Below are 21201 nucleotides of genomic sequence, written 5' to 3'. Positions count from 1 at the left end.
GCTGTGTATCCTCGAAGACGGCAGTACGTACCTCTGAAACGTCAGTCAATTTTTACCACACTGCATGGTGCAAACATCTTCGTACTCGTCACCGTGAGACATGGAATGTCACATATTATATCAATTCAATCAACAAAATACAAATTATTATTGTTTCCTTTCTCCTGATACCCTCTCCTTAGGCGCATTTTGTGAACTGTGAAAGTGATGTATCTGATGGGGCCAGAAAGACCTTGAAGTGGATCACAACCCTGTTGCTATTGGATACCCCCTGCTGTATGGATGACGAACGAGGTCGTCTCGCATGGGAATCAATACTCGGCTAGCGACATCGGCGCCGGCGTCGCTGCAGGGTGGTTCCGAGGAACGAGGGGCTGAGATGCCCTGCCTGAGTCATCGGGTGAGGCCCCGGGGACACTGAAATGTACGTACCAGACCAACTCTGTTCATGGGTTGAAGTCGTGCCATGCATAATCCATCCAGGTATGTTACGTGAAGCTGTCGAAAAAACTGGGGAATTGTTATGACTTGACAGCAGCCCCACGGTCGCAAATGCACGCGGTGTCTCAGCGTAGAATGTCAGGATGACGAATTTCTTTGAACGTGCGTCGTTTATTTCCCTATGCATTTGCAGTTGCATTGGTTTTATACTGTCGAATGGAAGAATTATGTGATTCTTGGTACGCAATGGTTTATTTAAAGACGCCTTGCCGACTGTATTGATTATAATGGCATAGAATATCAGGACGACGTCTTTCTTAGAACGCGCTTCGTTCATTCCACAGCTCTTAGTCAACTTCATATTGTCGAATGGAATAATTATGTGGTTCTTTGGTTTGTTTAACTATGCATTTTCAACTATATCGAATATATGTTTCATATTTTGTTGTGGTTCCTGATTTTATTTGATAACACTTTTCAATTCCTAGGCTATTATAGGAGGTTGATTTTATATAAATGGTTAATTTAAAAACATGTGGATGGAATCTGACATAGCCTGTATTAAGGTAATGTACCAGAATTTTCCTGGAGGGGCTGAGGAAAACCACAAATACTTGAACGGGATAGCCGGTCTCTGGACGAAGCGGGAGTGGTAGCCACGGGATAATGTGAAGGTTTGGTTGAGAATTCTGTGTGTGTAAGGCATCGTAGTTAACATGCTAATTTGCGTTGGGGGGCCTCAGTCACGTTGACCGATCTATGAGACGAGAGTATAACGCGGGACTTACTGGATTCGAAACAAGACTACCGCTGACAGTAGCTAGCACACTGATCTGTCCGCGAGTTCGACACCTGGTTGATTCGTCGGGTCGTTATTGGTGTTCTGGCTTGTAACTCCGTGTGGTATTTATAAGTGCTGAACTGTCCTTGTATTTACCTGAACACACAGGGAAAAAAACGAAAAGCAAGTTTGGATATCCAGCTTCTGAGCCTGTAGTCGAACCCGGGGTGTCCCGAATACGAAGCATATATTGTACACTTTATTTAAATCTTAATTTGTTTTGCAATGTAAGTACTTTAATGAAGGGTAATGCCATCAGATATCTCTTACATCACAGAGACGCAGAGACGAAAATCCATGCCCCGCATTTGGAGTTCGGCCTGCAATCCCAGTATCTGAACGATCTTTTAGGCCTGTCGCTCAATTCTGCCTTTGCAGGAATGGAATCGAAGTCAACCTCCAGACGAACATAACCAATATGGCGCCAAACGCCCTACCGTTTCATAGTCGTTGCCCGTCTCAATTTCTGGTAAACACACGAAGTGCATTCGTCATCACTGCGCCAGCGACTTGCTAGCCTGTGCATTATGTAAGGATGAAAGTAATCACTTTACACAACCAAATAAGGACATATCTCTTGCGTTATTTCGTGGAAGTAAAAGAAGTTACACAGGACGGTCCTTTGTGAGTGTTTTTATGTTCTTTGCATTAACTGGTAGCGTGTCCAGGATTTAATTTAAGCGGAAATAGGCTTGTTTTGTAAATATGGCGTTTTATTGCACAGATTGAAGCAGCTTCATTATAAAATCTTCAATTTCTTGATGATGTCATAAAACACTTTCCTCGTTTTGTCCTAGGTATTTCACAGGGACTTTACACCTACAGAATACTCTGGTACTGCCAAACGCCAGTCGATGTAGGGTAATGGCAGTCAGTTACTGTGCTGGATCTGGCTATGGGTTGGGCGGACAGAGATCGATTCCCGACAGGGCAGAATTTTTCTTCGCCAGAACTTCCATACTGGCTCTGGGGTCCACCCAGACTCCGATACTGTATTACATTCTTGGGGATTTTGATCGGGGGCATCAAACCAACATGCTCCATATACGTAGTTTTGAGGTTTGTGTGGATTTATACCTTCTTTCCCGACGTATCTTTTATCTGTGTCAATTTTATAGGTACTCTGGGACCGTTGTCATCAAATAATGAAGAACGTGGCGGAGTATGTAACTTGTTGATTCTTAGATTATTTAACGACTTAGTTTCAGCTGCGTACGCGTTATAGCATTGGGTGAACGGGGAAGACTATCATGACAAGGGAAAATAAGGATTTCGAAGGAATTTACGTTAAGTTTCAGAGAGAAAGAGAAACACCAAAAGGTACACAGCAGCCCGGTCAAGATTCGAACTAGCTTCCTTCAGAAACTTAAATGTGTCATTGTTTTCACTTTGTCCGTTCTGTAGCGTTTGTATTGATCAGTTTTTGTACCTATTTAACTTGTCTTAGTCTACGTGTATCCTGTAGTTCTCCGCTGCCGATCTGTGCCCCTGGACAATATTTCGTATAACGTGCGTGAAGTCTACATAATATCTAGTTGACGCATTGAAAAGCGAACTAATGGTTTACCCTCTTAGTTTCGTATTGACTTTAGACTCGGCTTCAGAGGAGTAATGTTTCGTTCCAGATTGTGCATTTCACTTTGTCGATATCAGGGGTGCTGGGTCGAGCTAGGTCGATGAACTGGGCCGATGACGACTGCACCCAATGTCTGCGTCGCGACGCCCCGCCATGCCCCAGTAGACACAAACAGCATCCTATCTGGCGGGGTTATGCATCTGGTCACAACACTGCAGTTGTTTTAAGACTGAACTCTTCGTGATATGTCACGGCTCGCTGAAAGATATAGCTGACTCGTAAATACGTCAAAAGTTGGACAATGTCAGTTATCAGAGGGTTTTTTTTATATGCACGATGACACGTACTTTCAGTGGTTTTATTTTCGAGATTACTTACAATGGTCGGGATATAATCCAGAACCCTTTAGACATTAACCTTTTCTTTTGACTAACCAGACTCCAACAAACCCAGTCGTCCGTGATGAGTGAAAAATCTTTGATCTTTTTCTTTAAATATTCTCTAGCGTCTATTTTTGTATTTATCCACAGAAATGAAACAGTAAATAACTAGCGTGGGTGTAAGGAACTTTGTTAACCTTTAAAAGGACAGTGGTAATTATACGCACCACCTACTTTAATGGCCAACAAGTCTGCATGTTGGCCACAGAATATATATATGTGGGTTTTGTACGGTTTCCAGAGTAAACGCCGATTTTTTTTCCCTGTAACAGGATTGGCCAACTGGTAGGGACTAATTTTTAAATAAGCTTTAAATGAGCTTCGTGTTCGTTTTGATTATTAGACGTAGTTCTAAAAATAAATCTTTATTTGCCACTCAAAATTAGTTACGCCTGCATCGAGGTTTAAGACATGGCGACGAAGCGCATCCAGACGAACTTCCGCTACATTACATCATTGTTATTGTTAGAAACGTCAGCTGACCGTGACATCAGTGAGCTTTCATTAGATTACAAATATGACGAAGTCTGTATTGAAGGGATAGAGCAAAGGTATTAAATATTGGGCGTCTGAAATGTTAGTCCTTGTAGATTTCCATTTTAATAGTAGATTTGTTATAACGTGAACAAGAGAAAGTGATCCTGTTATGATTCGAACGTTTTAAGACCGCGAACACCGAACCTTCCATTCGAATACGATCCTGAGCCAGTTCAATTTACCCTTCGTCCTCACAACCTATTAGGCTGAGACGATGTCTTGAGCCCCCAGATGATGTATGTATGAACATGGAGCACGGTTGACATGATATTTACAGGAGAAAACCGAAGGACTCAGAGAGAAACTTGTCCCAATGCCACTTTGTCCACCGTAAATCCTGATCGCCGCGGTGAGAAGCCGTCGACTAAACGCCTGAGGTGTAAATTCAATTTGATTATATCAAAACAAATTCATTAGAATTGTCACAGAATATCCACACAGGGTTACCATATGTTATCCAGTAAGGAAGTTATTAGGATTTCTTTTGGTGACGTCTTAAACAGTGAAAGTAGACGTTTCAGAACCGGCATACTCATACAAGGAATGTTGGATTTAGTTAAAGGCAGAAACTACTGTGGAAAATGTGAAAGTTTGCCATCTCATGTCGTAAATACTATTATACCAGAAGAATTTGATATTAGTTGAAATGAGTTGTTTTTTTTTGGGGGGGGGGAGTTCTTCTAGCTGTTTCAAGTTGTATCTTCTTTTCATATTTTTCGACCGAAACTTTGTATGCAATTCTTATCTCACCAGTGCGTGTTACCTTCCGCACTTATCTCGTATTCCTTGCTTTGATTACCAGAAACAATTTACATGCATGTAACTTTCCCTCTCCTTTTTTAACTTCCTTCATCCTGGGTCCTTGTACCATCCATCTGTGTTCCTGGTTTTGGGTCGGACACAATTTCACACTCTATATAAAACAACGGGTGAAGTTATGCTTTTGTGTACTTTAATTTTTAGGTTTTTATGTAGAAGATGGGAATATAATGAAGTAACAAACATTAACAGACTTTAAAACGCCCTTCACTTGTCCGTGATTGCAATTTTGGTTCGGGACTATTCTCGTTCCCAAATATTTTAACGTTTCCGCATTTTTGGGAAGAAGTAATAACTGTTTCCAATATATACGCCCTACTAATACGTAGACTACACGAACACAATTAACATGTGTGTTTAAACTTAAGACATAATTTTCCTAATGTGTATTCCATGTCCGCTTAAATCCAAATTTGGTTACGTCACGAGCAATAAACATTTTGGGCAACGCATTAAATTTTAATAGCCCTAGCGAGCGTGCCTGAGGAATTTTCTAGCCGCAGTTTTAGATATTAATACTTCTACCAGCTTTACAAAATTTCATGTGGTTACTCTATCAAGGCACGTGATAAACCCACTGTCGAAATGCCAGCCAGTAAGAAACTGTCACCTCGGGCTTCGTGCAGTTAGCAACATCAGGCTGAAGCGAAACGTGATATTATCCAATAACATCTAAAAGGGAAATGGGAGTGTTGGCCTTGTGAAGTTGGCATCACTGAAAGCACTAAGCAGATATGCTGATGGCCTTTCGGAGCAGTGTGATAACAATAATTATAAACCCACTCGCATTTAAAAAGAAACTACGATGAACAAAGACACACCGACAAATTCTGGAAGTGGTAATTAAAATAATATTGCGTTTATCTTCGGGGTGAAAAAAGTTTTGCCTTAGGAAGAGTCTGGCAAATCAAGTAAATGAAAATTACACCTTGTGCCTGTAAGACAATGTATCTTTCAGGAATTGTCGAAACCATTCTGAGAAGTTTCTATACAGCAACTGGGTGTATGCCTCGATAAATGTTATTGAAAGCTAAGTTATGGTTTAGGCCTTATCGGTCCCCGGATTGAGAGATTCGCTCGTAATTCTACTTATACAAATTTCTGCCATATGAATCCAATTTTGTATTTTACGCTCTCTCAACAAGAATACCACTCAGCTGCCTTCTGCGATTATTTCTAGCGAATGACGGAAATTTCACAACAAACTTCTTTCACGTACCTTAGATTTACCATTCATACTTCTACAGCTGATAACTGTTATATAAATAACCAGTAGCTACCAACTGGCATGCCACACCCAGTTATACTTTTAGTATTTAATTTATTTTTAATTGGTGTAGTATTTTATTTTGTTGGGAAGTATGTGGTTTATGGTGTACATGGTGTTGAACCTCACAGCGCTATTTCCTGCAATATTATCGGTAGCAATTATATTGTTTAATGTTACAATTAGTTTTCTGTTTTGTGTATTATATATTATTCGTCTGAGTGCTTTTGCGTGTGTAAAGGAATACGAAAACATTTGTGAGATGATAAAGTTGCGTCATATTGTGATAAATATATATTTGTTTAAATCTTGTCAGTCTAATCACAATAAAATTCCTATTAAATATTAAAATATTACTATAATTAACATTTAAATATTTAAAATATATTAAATGATGTTCTCTATCGAAATGTTCGATTTACATTAGATAATCAGATCTAATGTAAATCGAACATTTCGATAGAAAACATCATTTAATATATTTTAAATATTTAAATGTTAATTATAGTAATATTTTAATATTTAATAGGAATTTTATTGTGATTAGACTGACAAGATTTAAACAAATAAACAAACGAAAACATTTGTACTCCCACTACGATTCCTGTTTAATTATCTGCGTTTAAACCCCGCCCAAAATGGCAGTTTATTAGCTAAGAGTTGTTATTAACCCAATCAGCATAAATTCTTTTGATCTATCTTTAAGCACAAGTTGACCTCCATTGACTTTCAACAAAAAGTCCGAAATATAAAAGAGTGGGTAAAATATGACAAGCCTATCGGCCGAAAGGCAACTGTTAGCGGTCAGGATTCTCTATTCGCAAGTTGTTATGTATCGTAGGGATTTTACTGTTTCGTACCAGGGCCATTTATGGTAAGTAGGGCAATGTGATGTGTGGCAACTCGCGAGGTGAAGTTTGCTGCCAACTGCAGAGGCGGCCTCCATAGTAACCTTCTTTTGCACACAGATTTATCTAACATTGCTCTATCTACAGCATCCAAATGGAACTTATTTAAGAGAAAGATTTAATGTTTAAACGAACCTGAAATGACAGGCACGACATTAAATTATGGTTCCCGTGGGAACATTAATTCTATTTATATTATTTAACAATGTTGTATCAATTGTGTACGTAGTAGTTGTGTTCCAGTGACTTGGCCAGAACCGATCACCAAGGATATCCGGACACGCGTAAGGTCTCTACTCAGAAGACCATCAGGCGATTGGATTGAGGGAGGGAACACTTGCGTAGGGCTAATCCTATACACACCCTCGGTTAAAAGAAAGAGCTTGTGCGGCTTGGATGCGTCACCCAGGTATCAGTTCGACACACGATCCCCTAACATGAGGAATAGGCTGCTCTTTCATTAAAATGAAGGCCGTGCTTCTTATGTTACACCGAAACGGGCTGGCTGTTACACAATCAGATAACATCGTTCAACAGCATTAAAACAGATAATGACGTCACTTATTTTCGCTGGGAGAAGGTTGTATAACACGCTCTGCGCATGCTCTATTCAGTACGACCGTCCAAAATAGTATTTCTCCTTTTTACGCAGTGTACACATGTAACAATGGAGCGAATACCGCCGTGCAGAATGTTTTTTGATCGACGAATACTTTCTCTGCCGTCCCGTTGCATGAACCAAGCCGTGATGTGCCGGACCAAAATCTTTTCTATGGAGTGCAAACGCCAAGTAAAATGACTCAGACAATACACGTTGCTAACAGCTCAGCAAATTACTTCTGTATAGTGTGTCGTCAAAAAATGAACTAAATCGATTTCGAGGCTTGGTTAGAATCTGTGGGATTTGTGGTGAACAGAACCGTTGACATTTTCTCGCTACCAATCCTGTCAGTGGCGATTGGATTTTGCTGGCCCAGGACAGGGACCAGTGGAGGGCTTTGGTTAATTCGATGATGGACCTTCGGATTCCCTAATCCATCGAGTTAGTCAAAACAGAATTGAAAAATTATCTTAGCCGTGACCCTAGGATGACTACATTGTACACCGTCTTTAGTAATGACATTATTCTGGTGTAATGTATTTTATTGGTCTTGTGTGTACAATGTCAGAGAGACGCATGAAGTTTAGAGGTCTTCCTGTAATCCCTCCAGGAAGTAGGCTCAACTTCCGCGGGGTGGTTCCCATCTCGTGCCTGGTTCTGACGACGGGCGCAAATAAATACGGGACAGCGCCTGAAATAATCATTCAAAATAAACTTTGCTTAGAAGATGGCTGTCTTCTGGGTTGTTTCGTCGTGTAGTCTGGTAGAAGTTTACAGACGTTTCAGATGTACTTGCTGCTTCCGTCATCAGGGCGATGAGAGAACCTCAAATCTCATGAAACTTGGAGTTCATTAAAAGTCGGAGGATTTATTGATCAGCTTGTAAAAAACGCTGCTCTGTATAAATAAGAGACATACTTTCTTTCTTTTTTCTTTCGGAAACCTACCTTTAAAAGGAGAAAATACGAGCTCTTCTACATGAAACCCACAAAATAAGTTTGATGTCAGGTTCTCACGGCGATCAAGATGTCGATCGTGGTATTCCTGGTCGTGACGTCGTCTTCGGAGGAACGCATCACCTCCATTTTCAAGGTTAAAGTTACACTTTTCGAGGTAATCAACCAGATTACTTCACCGTGTTCACTATGTTCCGCCAATGGATCCTGTCCTGAGACCCTCGTATGTTCCACGCTAACAATTCGAGAACCAATTTGAAATTATCTTTCTGTCTCTTCTTGCGTGATCTGTTCCTTTCAGAGTTTGTGATAAAACTGTGTGTAAGTTATAACTTTCTCAGGCGTGTTACATGTCTCACCCATCTCAATCACTTTGATTTTATTACCCTCGTAATAAAAGTACAAATTATGAAGCTCCTCGTTGTGTCATTTTCTCCGTGCTCTTGTTATTATCTCTCTCTCTTTGATTCAGATATTTTCCTTGGTATTGTTAGTGTTTTTCATTTTCCTTATGGCGCGGAACCAAGTTCCGCACCCGTACAAAGACTAACTTTGTACGTTGTAGTCTTCACTATTTTAGACAGGAAACGATAAGATAAAATATTATGAACTGAATGGTAGCAAACATCCCTATAATATATTTTGCTCTGAAGTTATTTGGGAATGGAATTTGATTTGCTGTCATTGTTCTCAGTACCAAATTTATTCGGAAACCACTGGGTTCTAATTTTTGACGTAAATACGTCTATATTTTAGGGTCAATGTCATTCGGCAAAAAGTGGAACGAAAAAGTGTAACTGCATTGTTATGTTACCTTGGAAACGTCAATTGTTTACTCGGCATTATTGGTGCCTAGAGAACGTCATCTGTTTACTCGGCATTGTTGTTACCTATAAAACATTTCATTACATTACCTTACATTACATTACCTTACCTTACCTTACCTTACTTTACCTTACCTTACCTTACATTTCATTACATTACTTTACATTACATTCAGGTACCACAGACCCATCTTAAGCGTAACTAATTCAAGTTGAATAAGCAAAGTCTTAATCAAACTTATCTCAATTGTAAAGCATGTATAAAGGAAATATTTAGAATAAAGCCAATATATAAACTTCCTTTCCGTATAGACGTATTTACGTCAAATTCTCCGGAACCGTGGTTCCACTGACAACTTTTTGCCGAAGAAACGTGCGTACAGACTAGAGAACATTTACTCACTTCCATTTTATTCGTCCAATGTAAAGAATACTCTTTGTACAGCCCTACAGACATTTCTCCATCTGGGGTTCGATTCAGTCCATGCAGCCAGTATGACTCATGCTGGGGTAGACCTCATTCGAAAACGAAAGTTCTCCAAAATCAATCCACTTTCACTTCTCGTACCACAAGCGATGAAGGACAGAAAATATTAGATTTGAGATTCTCACAGCGGTCAAGAGATCGTCTTCTGGATTGTGACTCCGTGTCGACTTACAGGTATATGCCCTGATGATGAAAGCAGTATATTCATTCGAAACATTGGTATGTACCAGTGTTCACGGCGTCATTGCTCAGAATACCTACATCGACGGTGAAGTAGTCCCACGCTTTGTAGATGTATGGGGGGACTGCAAGTATAGCTCCACCCATTCACGTATTGGATAAGAGCCTGGATGGGCTGTAGGTTCGGTCTGGATTTTCCTGAGGACATTCGAACCCCAGTCGATCAACTCTATCAGCCCGGCTTTAATTTCACTTATTTTGGATCTACACAAAATGGCGACAAGTTCATTACAGAAATCGGTTTAGTAACAGTTTGTTCTTAAATAATGAGGGACATCAGACGATGGATATCATTGCCAAGGTCAGCTGATCGATTTTGTGTGGTTCCCGTGAGGAAAAAAAACACATAACAGGTCAACTCGTCAGTAACTTGTGACTTCTGTTCGGGAGGTACGAGGTTCGAGTCTCATATTTCATGGTTAATTTCAGTTCTTAATAATCTGTTACTGAAACTGTGACTGAACCGCGAAGTAGGCCGAGAGAGAGCTTAACTGATTACTTTAGCATCATTATCAGGTCATAAAATACAACCTCACGACTTTCGTAGTTTTCCAACGTTGTTAAGTTCGGATAAGCTATGATCAACCGTGATGTCATTCTCAAAAAAATTACGTATTAGAATTTATCAGACGTTTGATGGTGACAGACAGTCTTCTTGTACTCTCGTAGAAGTTGGCAATGTAACTATTTATTCCCGATATTCGATCGTTCCTCGAATCTATGTAATATTTTCTTTGGGTGACTTTTTTAATATCTTTTTTGCCCGTGTTGCAGACATAGTAATAATTAGAATAGCATCTTGTTGAAATAGAATCATATGAGTCGAAGTCTTACGACTTTTTCTTTCATCTTTCCAAATACTGACTCATATTCACTAATTTTAAAGAACAGACATTACAGGGCCATAGTTTAATTTTGGAGTTGACCTTTACACTTCATATCCGAGCCCACGAGCCCACCTGATTTATATGGTAATTGAAACATTGGCGCGACAGACTTTACTCTCACGATGTCCTTTTGGCAGAAGCGTATAGTGAGGAAGTGGTCGTGTACTTGTCAAAACCGCCTAATCTGCATGCTTGCTTGAGACTATATTTGAGTATGATCTAACTTCACGTCATTATGTTTCTGTCAGCAACATGAAGATAGCAATTCAATGTAAATTTACGTAAAAGGTCTTTTTCCAGCTATGAAATAGACTGTGGTAGTTACACACTTCCTCCCGTTTCTCGCAATTCTCTGTCCGTCAACCGTATCACCCGCTAACGGTTCAGTTATGACGTAGAAATTTAGGCTGCCTCCTAAAGCATCTGTTAATAGCATTAAAGTTACACTTCTAATAGTATGCCATCTATTTTCTAAAAGACCAAACTAAACAGCCAATCCCCAAATTTTCAGCTGCGTTCGAAAACAAAGACAGCTTCCTAAACATCTTCGTTTCAGAACTCCAGACGAAGGAAGAAAATTCAATAATAGTGACAGGCGTAATTATAATTTTGCATATTTTAATCCTGGAACGTCTAAGTATCTTCCTGAATGTGATTTTGATTTTCTGCTGCAGCTCCGAAGTATAAAACATAACCTAACTCTGGTGCTCTGCGTATCGATTACATTCGAAACCCGTCATTGGGCGATATTTTACCTGTTTTGACAGCAGTGGCGCCATTATCTTCTGAACTGCCACGTGAATGACTGATGATGTCTGGTGACACAGATTGCGATATCTTTGATTGTCGTGTTGAGCCCATGTTAACACGGCGAAGCTAGCTGGCATAAAATTTACATACATGACTGCGTTTAACATATCGATCAATCGATATGTCAGTAAGCACCAATTTTAGAACCGTAGCACCGGGCAGCGACGGGACCACTGTCGATTCAGTTTTGTTCATCCACGGGTTATCTGGTGATGTTAAATCAAGTGCACGCATGATCATGGACTAAAAGACACGAGGAACATGGGATAGCCGTCGAGAATGCAGACATTCGAACCTGACACATCACGAGCACATTCTAGTAACGTTAAACTTTGCTGGGTATAGCATTCTCGCGTCGTTTCAACCGATACTAGGGTCCATATCCGCCACTGATGTCCTACTGATACTTTAACCGGATATTATAATCGCTCACTTTGTCTGAACACAATTTTCGATTATGATGGTTTGACCTCTACGGATCAGAAAGGATCTGGCTGTGGAATTTAGGCTTGTATTTCTCATACGGATGGGGTTTTTCAGCAGCAAAATTCAGGTGAGAAATTTTTCAAAGATTTCGGTCGAAAAATTTGACCTAGGCCAAAGCTTATACAGGAGGATATTCAAATTGGGGTAGACTGGGGTAAGTTAAAATGGATCTTTGGGAAAATGGGTTGGAGGTGTGGAATGGATTCGTTTGGCTCAGGATAAGAAACGGTGGCTGGCTTCCATAAAAATCGGGCAATTTCCTGATTAGCCTCATGTTTCGGCGCTGTAGCACACGATAAAACAACCAATTTTAATCTAATAATACCCAGATTGTAACACTGGAGGCAGATGTTTTAGCTCAGTCAGTTTCGTGGCTGTAATAAATGATGATGGAGGCAGCAATGACCTCTGAAACGTCGGTAAACCTACGGTGCAACAACCCATAAACAACCATCTTCAAACTCACCGCCGTGAAAACCTCAAATCCTACGTGTAATAAATGATATTTGATGTTCTCACTGTGGTGAGTTTGCCTTCTGCGCTGTGACGTCGTTTCGGAGGAGCGTATTTTTTTTTCATGCCAGGCCTGAACTGCAACCGCTTTGTTACCCGTCCTCCTAAACTCTACGTACAGCTGTCGCTACCTGAGAGCCATACCATCTGCAGAGAGGGGGCAAGGCTTAGGTACAGTCTGTGCTCTTTGTATGTAGAACTTATATTTCTGATAAAATAAGTTTCATCTCTGGTTTCTCCCGCATTCTTTATTTTCTTTGCGTTTTCCATCCATGGATACATGAGCGGTAAAAATGGAACTACTTAGATCGCCCGCTTCAAAAGGAGAAACGGTTTGCTTTGATAATTTAACGACCTGACAAAGTAAATAAATATCTCAGAATAGTTTCATGGCTTCTTTGTGATCTTGTTCGTGTGATGAGCAACTTCCTACAGTGGAACGTGGTTCGTATCAGAAGAGACTGAAATGGAAGTAAACCACAGGGATAGCAACGCATTACGTGTCATTTCTACGTTCACAAATTATCATTAAGACGTATCCCTCTTCGTAAATTAATCACCAACTGTGCATTTATTAGTTTCATGAGGACTCTGTTTCACGGAGTACTGCGTCCATCATCAATGTGATTATGACGTCAGGAAGCACCTCTGAAAAGTCGGCAAACTTCTACCAGACAACGCGGCGAACAATTACAAAACACAGCATTGCGGACTGATAAAGAACTTGGACTTCTTGAGACAAATAGAGAAAATGCTAAACAGACAGCCGTAGTTTAAAATGAAGGTTTCCATCGTCTTCCTACTCAAAAAGAAATGCAATAATGTGGGCAAAGTAGTGGGTTATTTGTCATTGTACAGTAACACATGGCCATATTCGTATCGACGTCCGTTGTCATGTTGGGTGTGCGTACCAGTTTGCCGTTGACGGTTGAAAGGATGAGGGGGGGAGATACCCCCCTCTACATATCCTGCGGTGGTCGCCATTAATATAGCCTTGTATTCCTTCCTCGTCTCCAGCACGAAACGTGGGGAGACCTGTTTGGCGGGGCTGTTTCGTAATGCCAACTTAACAACGCAAAATATGTCTATGTCTGGTTCCTCCTGCCAAAGCAACTTTAATCCACTGTCATTAGTGCCATAATTATTCATTGCTAAAAGTAACAAATTATTTTATAAATATTAATTTCATAATGTTACATTGCGACAAAGGTTATCTAAATGTCTGTGAAATGCCGTATTAATTTCCGTTTGATATTGTATAATAAAATTGGGCGTTTTTAAAAAGGATTTTTATGTTCAATTTTAATTTACTATGGACATGTTTCAAAACTTCTCTTCAAAACCCAATAGCAACAATGAACTATTGATACCGGATGGCATTTTCCATCTTTATTATCAGCATTACTGTAGCTAAATGACTTTGGTTCGCCATCTAACACAAACATCATTACGGTGTTCACTGGAGCCCGTTGCCAGTCCCTGTCTCGAGCCACGTGAATTCAGTCCTCGCCCTCTAACCTATTTTATCAAGATTAATTTTAATATTATCCTCCAATCCACCCCAAGGTATTTCGATTGCTCTTCTCTTCAGGACTTCTAACCACAATTTTGTACGTGTTTCTCATCTCCCTATGCATGCTGCATCCACCGCCCATTTCATTTTCTTTGACTTGATGATCCTAGTAAATTTGGTGAATTATGCAGCTCACTTACAACACAGTCTGTTACGGGATCTTTATGACTTTTCTTGGTATTAGAAACGACTTTTTGGACGTAAATACGTCTATATTGAAGGGTCATTCGGCAAAAAAGGGAAACGAAAAAGTGTAACCTGGTTACCTAGGAAACGTCAATTGTTTACTCGGCATTGTTGTCACCTAGGAAACGTCATCTGTTTACTCGGCATTATTGGCAATTATTGTTGTGCTTTAAAAGTAGGGCCTTTCGTAACACTGCGGTGCTATATCGAAGTGGGAATATTAATTGGATTTGAGCGACTCATATTCACATCTTTTTATGGGATTAAATATTGGCAACGTTGACTATTCAAGTTCACAATCAAAATAGTGGATCATTTTTAAAGGTAAGACATGAGATGTTCCTGTTTGGAATTACGTGAAGCTTTCTCAGAAGTTTTTCTCCTTGTTGGAAAATGATGCAGCCTCAAAAGAGGAAAGGAGCGTAAAATTAGGGAAGGAAAATTGTAAATATTACGAAACTGTTATTCGTATAACATTGCTGCGCTGCTTTTCTGGTGATATTTCTTTAAGCTTGGCTGAGCTGTTTTACGTCACTCCATCCATTCAAAATTGACCAATGAGGTTTGAGTAAGGGCGTTTCTTGTAATGCTTGAAAAATCCGTTAGGAGGCCCAGCGACAGACTATTGCAGTTCACTTCGGCTGCGTTCACCACGTAGAGAGGTTCGATAAAGAAGCGTTGTAGTTATACACAAGACAAGAAAATGAGGGAAATCGTACATATCCAGGCTGGCCAGTGCGGAAATCAAATTGGTGCTAAGGTAAGAATATTCTTATGTGATATGTAGAAAAAATGTTTAAGTTAATCTGTAGGAATGTATGGTTTAGGGTGGGGTTAGGCAAGGTGGAAGGTGATAGAATGGAATTGTTCCGTTTTATATTAGTTTCTTGAAGGAATATTTTCAGTAATATATCCTAATTGAGGTTTTCGGCATTGTAGCTAACGTTTATTTATCTAGTAACCACCCTTAACATATTAATAGTTCCAAAGTAAATTATTTTCGTCTTCCGCCATTGTATGTGAAGTACGTTTACACATTTCATTCGTATGTCGTGCTTTAGTAATAATTTCCTTGGAAGTGTAGAAATGGGTTGGGGAGTAAAGTATCACATTTCAACATGTTTTATAACAAGTTACAGCCTTGGTTGCTGGAATGTGACTGATTACTTTTAATTGTTTTACATGCCGTAGCGTATTGAGTTGGCTTGATCGAAATTTGTTCGTCGTGATTCGTCGTCAGTATCATGCTCGTAGAAGTTGACAGTGGAATTCTCGAGTATTTGCACTTTTGCGTTTTCGTTCATTTAAGATGCCTTTATTTGAGTGATGTGAGGAACGCGGGAAAGCCGGTTGGTATGGGAAGCGTTTTCTGAAAGATTCCCCCCCCCCCCCTCCGAACCATTCACCATACAGACTTTTTCGTGCTCTGAGCCGTTGCAAGCGTTTCATGCTTCTAGATGCCTTTGTTTGAGTGATGTGAGGAAGGCGGGAAAGCCGGTTGGTGGTAAGTTCTAACGTACGTCATTTCTCATCAGTCGTGGAGTTCATGGTTGTGAAAATGCTGTTGAAAATAATTATGCCTCTTAATTTTGTTGCTGTGCGGTGCTGAAAATTATGCGAAATGTCAGAGTGTATTATAATATAGAATGCTGCGATTACTTTTTTATAAAAGATTTACTTTGGGTTGTAATGCAATGATTCCGCACACTCTTGGCATTTACAATGTGCTAGTGCTTGTTGCATTAACATAAATGGCAGATTACGTGGTTCTTTCAGAGAACATGACTCGTCATTGCGTCACTGGCGATTGCTTGAATCAGCATGCATAAATAGTAGTGTTCATAGAGTGGTGTTGGGAGGGTTTTCAAATTATTTCACCTTGTGGAACTTTAGCAACTTGGGTATTTCCAAAAATGATACTTGTGGCTCCTTAAAGCAGATTGGTATATACCACCCACTTTTATGTACAGATACTGCATTTCACATGCAAATTGTATTTATAGGTCCCAGTTTGTTTTCAAAATAAATGCACATTGACTTTAACATTGTTTTTGTCTTATAGCTAGGAATGTGCATTTAAATGTTCCATGGTTTCCATTTCTAGAACAGTGGTGGCCATGACTGCTAAATATTTTGCCTTGAAAATTTTAATTTCTTTGGTTATTTTCAAAAAACCCAGTTTTTATTTGCTTGGATTATTTCTGTAAGATGAATTTAACATTAAAATAATTTTTCTGCCCTGTCATTTAATTTTGTTTTCCCTACTTGGAATTTGTATATTTGCTTGAAAGTTTATTTCATAAGCTAACCTCAGTGGTATAGAGAAACGTAATGAAATTGGAGGAGCAACATGCAGCCAATATTGGTGAAATATTGATATTGTGACGTGTTGCCGTGAGAGCAGCACAACAATGTCAATTAACTGTTTATTGACATTGTTGTTTTGTTTATTGACATTGTTGTTTTGTTTATTGACATTGTTGCCTTTGGCATTGTGTTCAAACATTGTTGTGTTTGTTTATTTACATTGTTGTATTCGTTATTAATTGTTTGTTTATTTACATTGTTGCGTTTAACATTGTTGTATTCGTTTATATCCGATTTATGGTGCTTCATATCATTTAACTTATTTCCTTACCTCTTCCACGCCCTTGAACCACAAGATGTCAAGATGACTAGTTTGTGCCATTGAACCCATATCTGTTGCACATCATTGGCAGATCCACTTGCTAAGCGTGACTACAATGGAATATTTTCGAAAATGACCCCGTTTTAAGATAGTTCTTTTCGGTCATTTTATTCGCGGCCCCCCAAGAACTGTGCTTAGATAGACTTGTTAACTTTTTTCTTCAGGCAAATATATACCTAGCATTATTCAACAGGTTATAGCAGCTTTGTTTCACGTCGATTCCATTATTAATCCATAGTTCATAACAGCTTCGTTGTTCCAGACTCTTGATACTTGCTTGGGATAAAGGGTTATTGACTGATGCGCATCTAAATATTAACAATTCAGGCCGTACCCCCAAACTATTTCTACATTAGTACCTCAGATTTCCTCAAAAAAACCAAACTTCATTTAACGTTGATGGGACCTATTGCACACCTTACATTGTTTGAAATGTTTGTTATGGTGGAGCGAACAGCAGTTGACTGTAGAAAATATTAAACGGTTTTGGATGATTTGCGTGATTTTGAGATTTTCTGTGGTAGTTTTATGCAGTTCATGCATTGTTTATGAAATTTCCCACGTCCACTGTTCTTTAACAGCAGGGGCAGTATACTATCACTAATTGAATTGAGGAGCTTTGTTATATTTGCAGTAGGGGCTTAATTTTTAGATATTTTGGAGCTAGGTATTTTTATTGATTGTCGTAATCCCAGGTAAAATTTGCCGCATTATAAATTCGTTTTGACATTGAATTTTTTTTAAAATTTTGTGTTAAAGAGCACTTTAATCCTGTTGGCAGTTAAAACTGCATGTTGCTATTAAAAGTGGTTGAGCCTAGTCTTGTTGGTTATTGCTTATTTTTAAACCACATCAGTGATGTAATGCACAGCATAACTTGTTTGTGCAATCAACTGGATAAGGCATAGTCCTTGAAAACAGTTCTCAGGTATTGGAGTAAACGAATTGGTCTGACAAGCTCTGTTGATGGTCAAAGCATAAAATGTTACATAGACTTTACTAAATGAATTATTTGACCAGGAACATTCTTATTAAATTATGCCAAGTACTACTATGCTTGTGTAACCTGATTGTAAATATCATTTGTTTCATGTATGAATAAATATGTAAAATAACATTTTTAAGAGCTAACAGAACAATTTAGCAACTATTTTTGACGTGATCATAAGTTCTCTTGTGCGTATATAATTCTCTTCTGGAATGTGTTCGCAGTCTCACATTTGACATGTAGTTGGCATTTTATAATTTGTCTGTATGAAGACTGACATTTTAGGGTTGATATGTTTAACCAAATAAAATGCTATGTGTACATTGATCAATAATGCTTATAAGTAGTCTGATCGGAGGCAGAGAAAGTGACATCTTTAGGATTTAAAAAATGCCATACCCTGAAATTGGTTGGCATATTTTCATCTCGTATTAAGAAATGGAAGTTACAGTAAGTCACTGACATTTTGGTTTTCAAAGTTTCTTATAGAAAGAATTTGATCTTACGTTGTGCCCACATTTCTTTACTATTTATGAAACAATTGAAGGGATCGAGGACGGGTTCTTTGTTTCATTTTTCATCATGTCACTTCATTGTGTCCGCCATTGCAGTAGTCCATAGTAATTGCTGCTAAGACAGGTTCAATGAGTGTGTGAAGTTGCTGAACCTCAGAAAGATGCCTTATAGGCATGCCGTCTATTACACTGTCCATGAGGCTAGGACCAGGTAATCTTGAATCCAAATGTTAAGGAAATGCAGCGGAGTACAAAATTTTGACTGCTGCATTAGTTGTTTCTGGATCACAACGCTAGTGGTAAGAAGGCAACTGCTGCACTAGTGAAATTGGTGTAATAAAGGCCCCTTATTAACATTCCAGTTTCATTGGATTTATTGGTGATTTGTGGGCCATTTTGAGCCTTTATTTATTAGTAATGTTTGTTTTTTGCAGTTCTGGGAGATCATCTCTGACGAGCACGGTATTGATCCTACTGGTGCCTACCATGGGGACTCTGATCTTCAGCTGGAGAGAATAAATGTCTATTACAATGAGGCCTCTGGTGGTAAATATGTGCCGCGTGCCATTTTGGTGGATCTCGAACCCGGCACAATGGACTCTGTCCGATCAGGGCCTTTTGGTCAAATTTTCAGACCTGACAACTTCGTTTTTGGTCAGAGCGGTGCTGGCAACAACTGGGCTAAAGGTCATTACACAGAAGGTGCTGAGCTCGTTGACTCAGTCCTGGATGTAGTAAGGAAAGAAGCAGAAAGCTGTGATTGTCTTCAGGGCTTCCAGCTGACCCACTCTCTAGGAGGTGGTACTGGTTCTGGCATGGGTACACTGCTTATTTCAAAGATAAGAGAAGAATACCCAGACAGGATAATGAACACGTACTCTGTTGTACCATCTCCAAAAGTATCTGACACAGTTGTCGAACCCTATAATGCCACCTTGTCTGTCCACCAGCTGGTTGAAAATACTGACGAAACATACTGCATTGACAATGAGGCCCTCTATGACATCTGCTTCAGGACATTGAAACTTACAACTCCCACATATGGTGACCTGAACCATCTAGTTTCCCTCACGATGTCTGGCGTCACCACTTGCCTCAGGTTCCCAGGTCAGCTAAATGCTGATCTCCGTAAACTCGCTGTCAACATGGTTCCATTCCCACGACTCCACTTCTTCATGCCAGGTTTTGCACCTCTGACTTCTCGTGGTAGCCAACAGTACCGAGCCCTCACAGTACCAGAACTCACCCAACAGATGTTTGATGCCAAGAATATGATGGCTGCCTGTGACCCAAGGCACGGCCGTTACCTCACAGTTGCCGCTGTCTTCCGAGGGCGCATGTCCATGAAGGAGGTGGATGAACAGATGCTGAACATCCAGAACAAGAACAGCAGTTACTTTGTTGAATGGATACCCAACAATGTTAAGACGGCTGTCTGCGACATTCCACCCAGAGGACTTAAGATGTCGGCCACATTTATTGGCAACTCCACTGCAATTCAAGAGCTGTTCAAGCGCATCTCAGAACAGTTTACAGCCATGTTTAGGCGCAAGGCTTTCTTGCACTGGTACACAGGTGAGGGCATGGACGAGATGGAGTTCACAGAGGCCGAATCAAACATGAATGACCTCGTGTCTGAATACCAGCAGTACCAGGAGGCAACAGCTGATGAGGATGCAGAGTTTGACGAGGAGCAGGAAGCAGAAGTTGATGAGAATTGAGCAGTTAAAACACCATTTTTGTATTGTATCTTGGAACTTTCAATATTTTATAATTTTGCTCTTTGTTACAATATAATTTCTTGTTCTTTTCTATCATGCCCATGACTACATTTTCAGCACCGCAAAGATAACCAGCAAAGCTGAGGTTTGCTCCGAGTGGAAAACTTGTAATTTTCATGTATTTTCACTGACATTCCCTGGTTGTTGGAAGAAAAATTAAGACTGAAAATGCATGTAACAATATTAATTTTGTAAATTTTGTAAGTGTTGGACCTTTTTTGTGTTGGCTTTCTTTTGCCTTACTTTTGGGATTTGAACCCTGATCTATTCATAAGCTTTCGTTTTAAATTGTGCCATTTCATGTTGAGAACTGAATTAAAAGGGCTGCCAAATCTGCATTTGTCTTTATTTATTATCTTAAATATGTTATCCCAAATTAGATGCAGTTGTATTATTTTCCCAAGTTTCATGACACATTTCCTGTACTACTGGTTCTTGGTTTACTAGTGTTCATTTTGGATAGCTGCTGCAAGGTGTGGGAATTTAGGGTAAGGTGCAGGTATAAACATTTTCCTTAAAAAGTGGTCTTACAGTAGTACATGTGTTTTTATGTTGCAAATAGTTTTACTCTTGGTAAGCTGTTTCCCAAGTGTTGCTTTAATTTTATGATTAGTTTTGCTGTTGGGGGTTTTATCAGTGAATTGACTGCTTATGATTGTGGAACCAGGTTACATATTTCCAGTGGGTCAGTATTGTCCCTTGGAATTCTTTAGCTTTCTGTGCAGTGGCTACTGGCGATATGTGGTCAGTGGAGCAGGTTTATTGTGCTTGTACCCAGGGTCGGCCCAGCGATTCACCTCAGAATACTGTTACCATGAACTTCTGATATGAGAAGA

At 39.6% G+C, this 21201-nt stretch overlaps 1 protein-coding gene and 1 long non-coding RNA gene across 2 annotated transcripts; one reads left to right on the top strand and one right to left on the bottom strand.

The window, feature by feature from the left end:
• Positions 1-7934: 7934 nt before the first annotated feature.
• LOC110830858 (uncharacterized) lies at positions 7935-10073 on the bottom strand. Its single transcript, XR_002543397.2, has 3 exons — positions 9614-10073; positions 8378-8957; positions 7935-8121 (listed from the first exon to the last, which is right to left on the bottom strand). It is a non-coding gene; the product is annotated as an uncharacterized LOC110830858 (long non-coding RNA).
• A 4503-nt stretch (positions 10074-14576) lies between these two features.
• On the top strand, positions 14577-20701 carry LOC110830851 (tubulin beta-1 chain). The gene is made up of 3 exons (XM_022066191.2): positions 14577-14716; positions 14999-15152; positions 19019-20701. The coding sequence occupies exons 2-3, from the start codon at positions 15096-15098 to the stop codon at positions 20303-20305; spliced, it is 1344 nt and encodes a 447-aa protein (XP_021921883.1). The 5' UTR covers positions 14577-14716; positions 14999-15095; the 3' UTR covers positions 20306-20701.
• The last annotated feature ends 500 nt before the right edge of the window (positions 20702-21201 follow it).

The sequence above is a fragment of the Zootermopsis nevadensis genome, unplaced genomic scaffold (assembly GCF_977971745.1).
Source record: "Zootermopsis nevadensis isolate Lab colony 2312 unplaced genomic scaffold, Znev_1.0 Znev_ptg000004l, whole genome shotgun sequence".
NCBI lineage: Eukaryota > Metazoa > Arthropoda > Insecta > Blattodea > Termopsidae > Zootermopsis > Zootermopsis nevadensis.
Note: the sequence above shows the minus strand (reverse complement) of the source record. Positions and strands in the feature narration are given on the sequence as shown.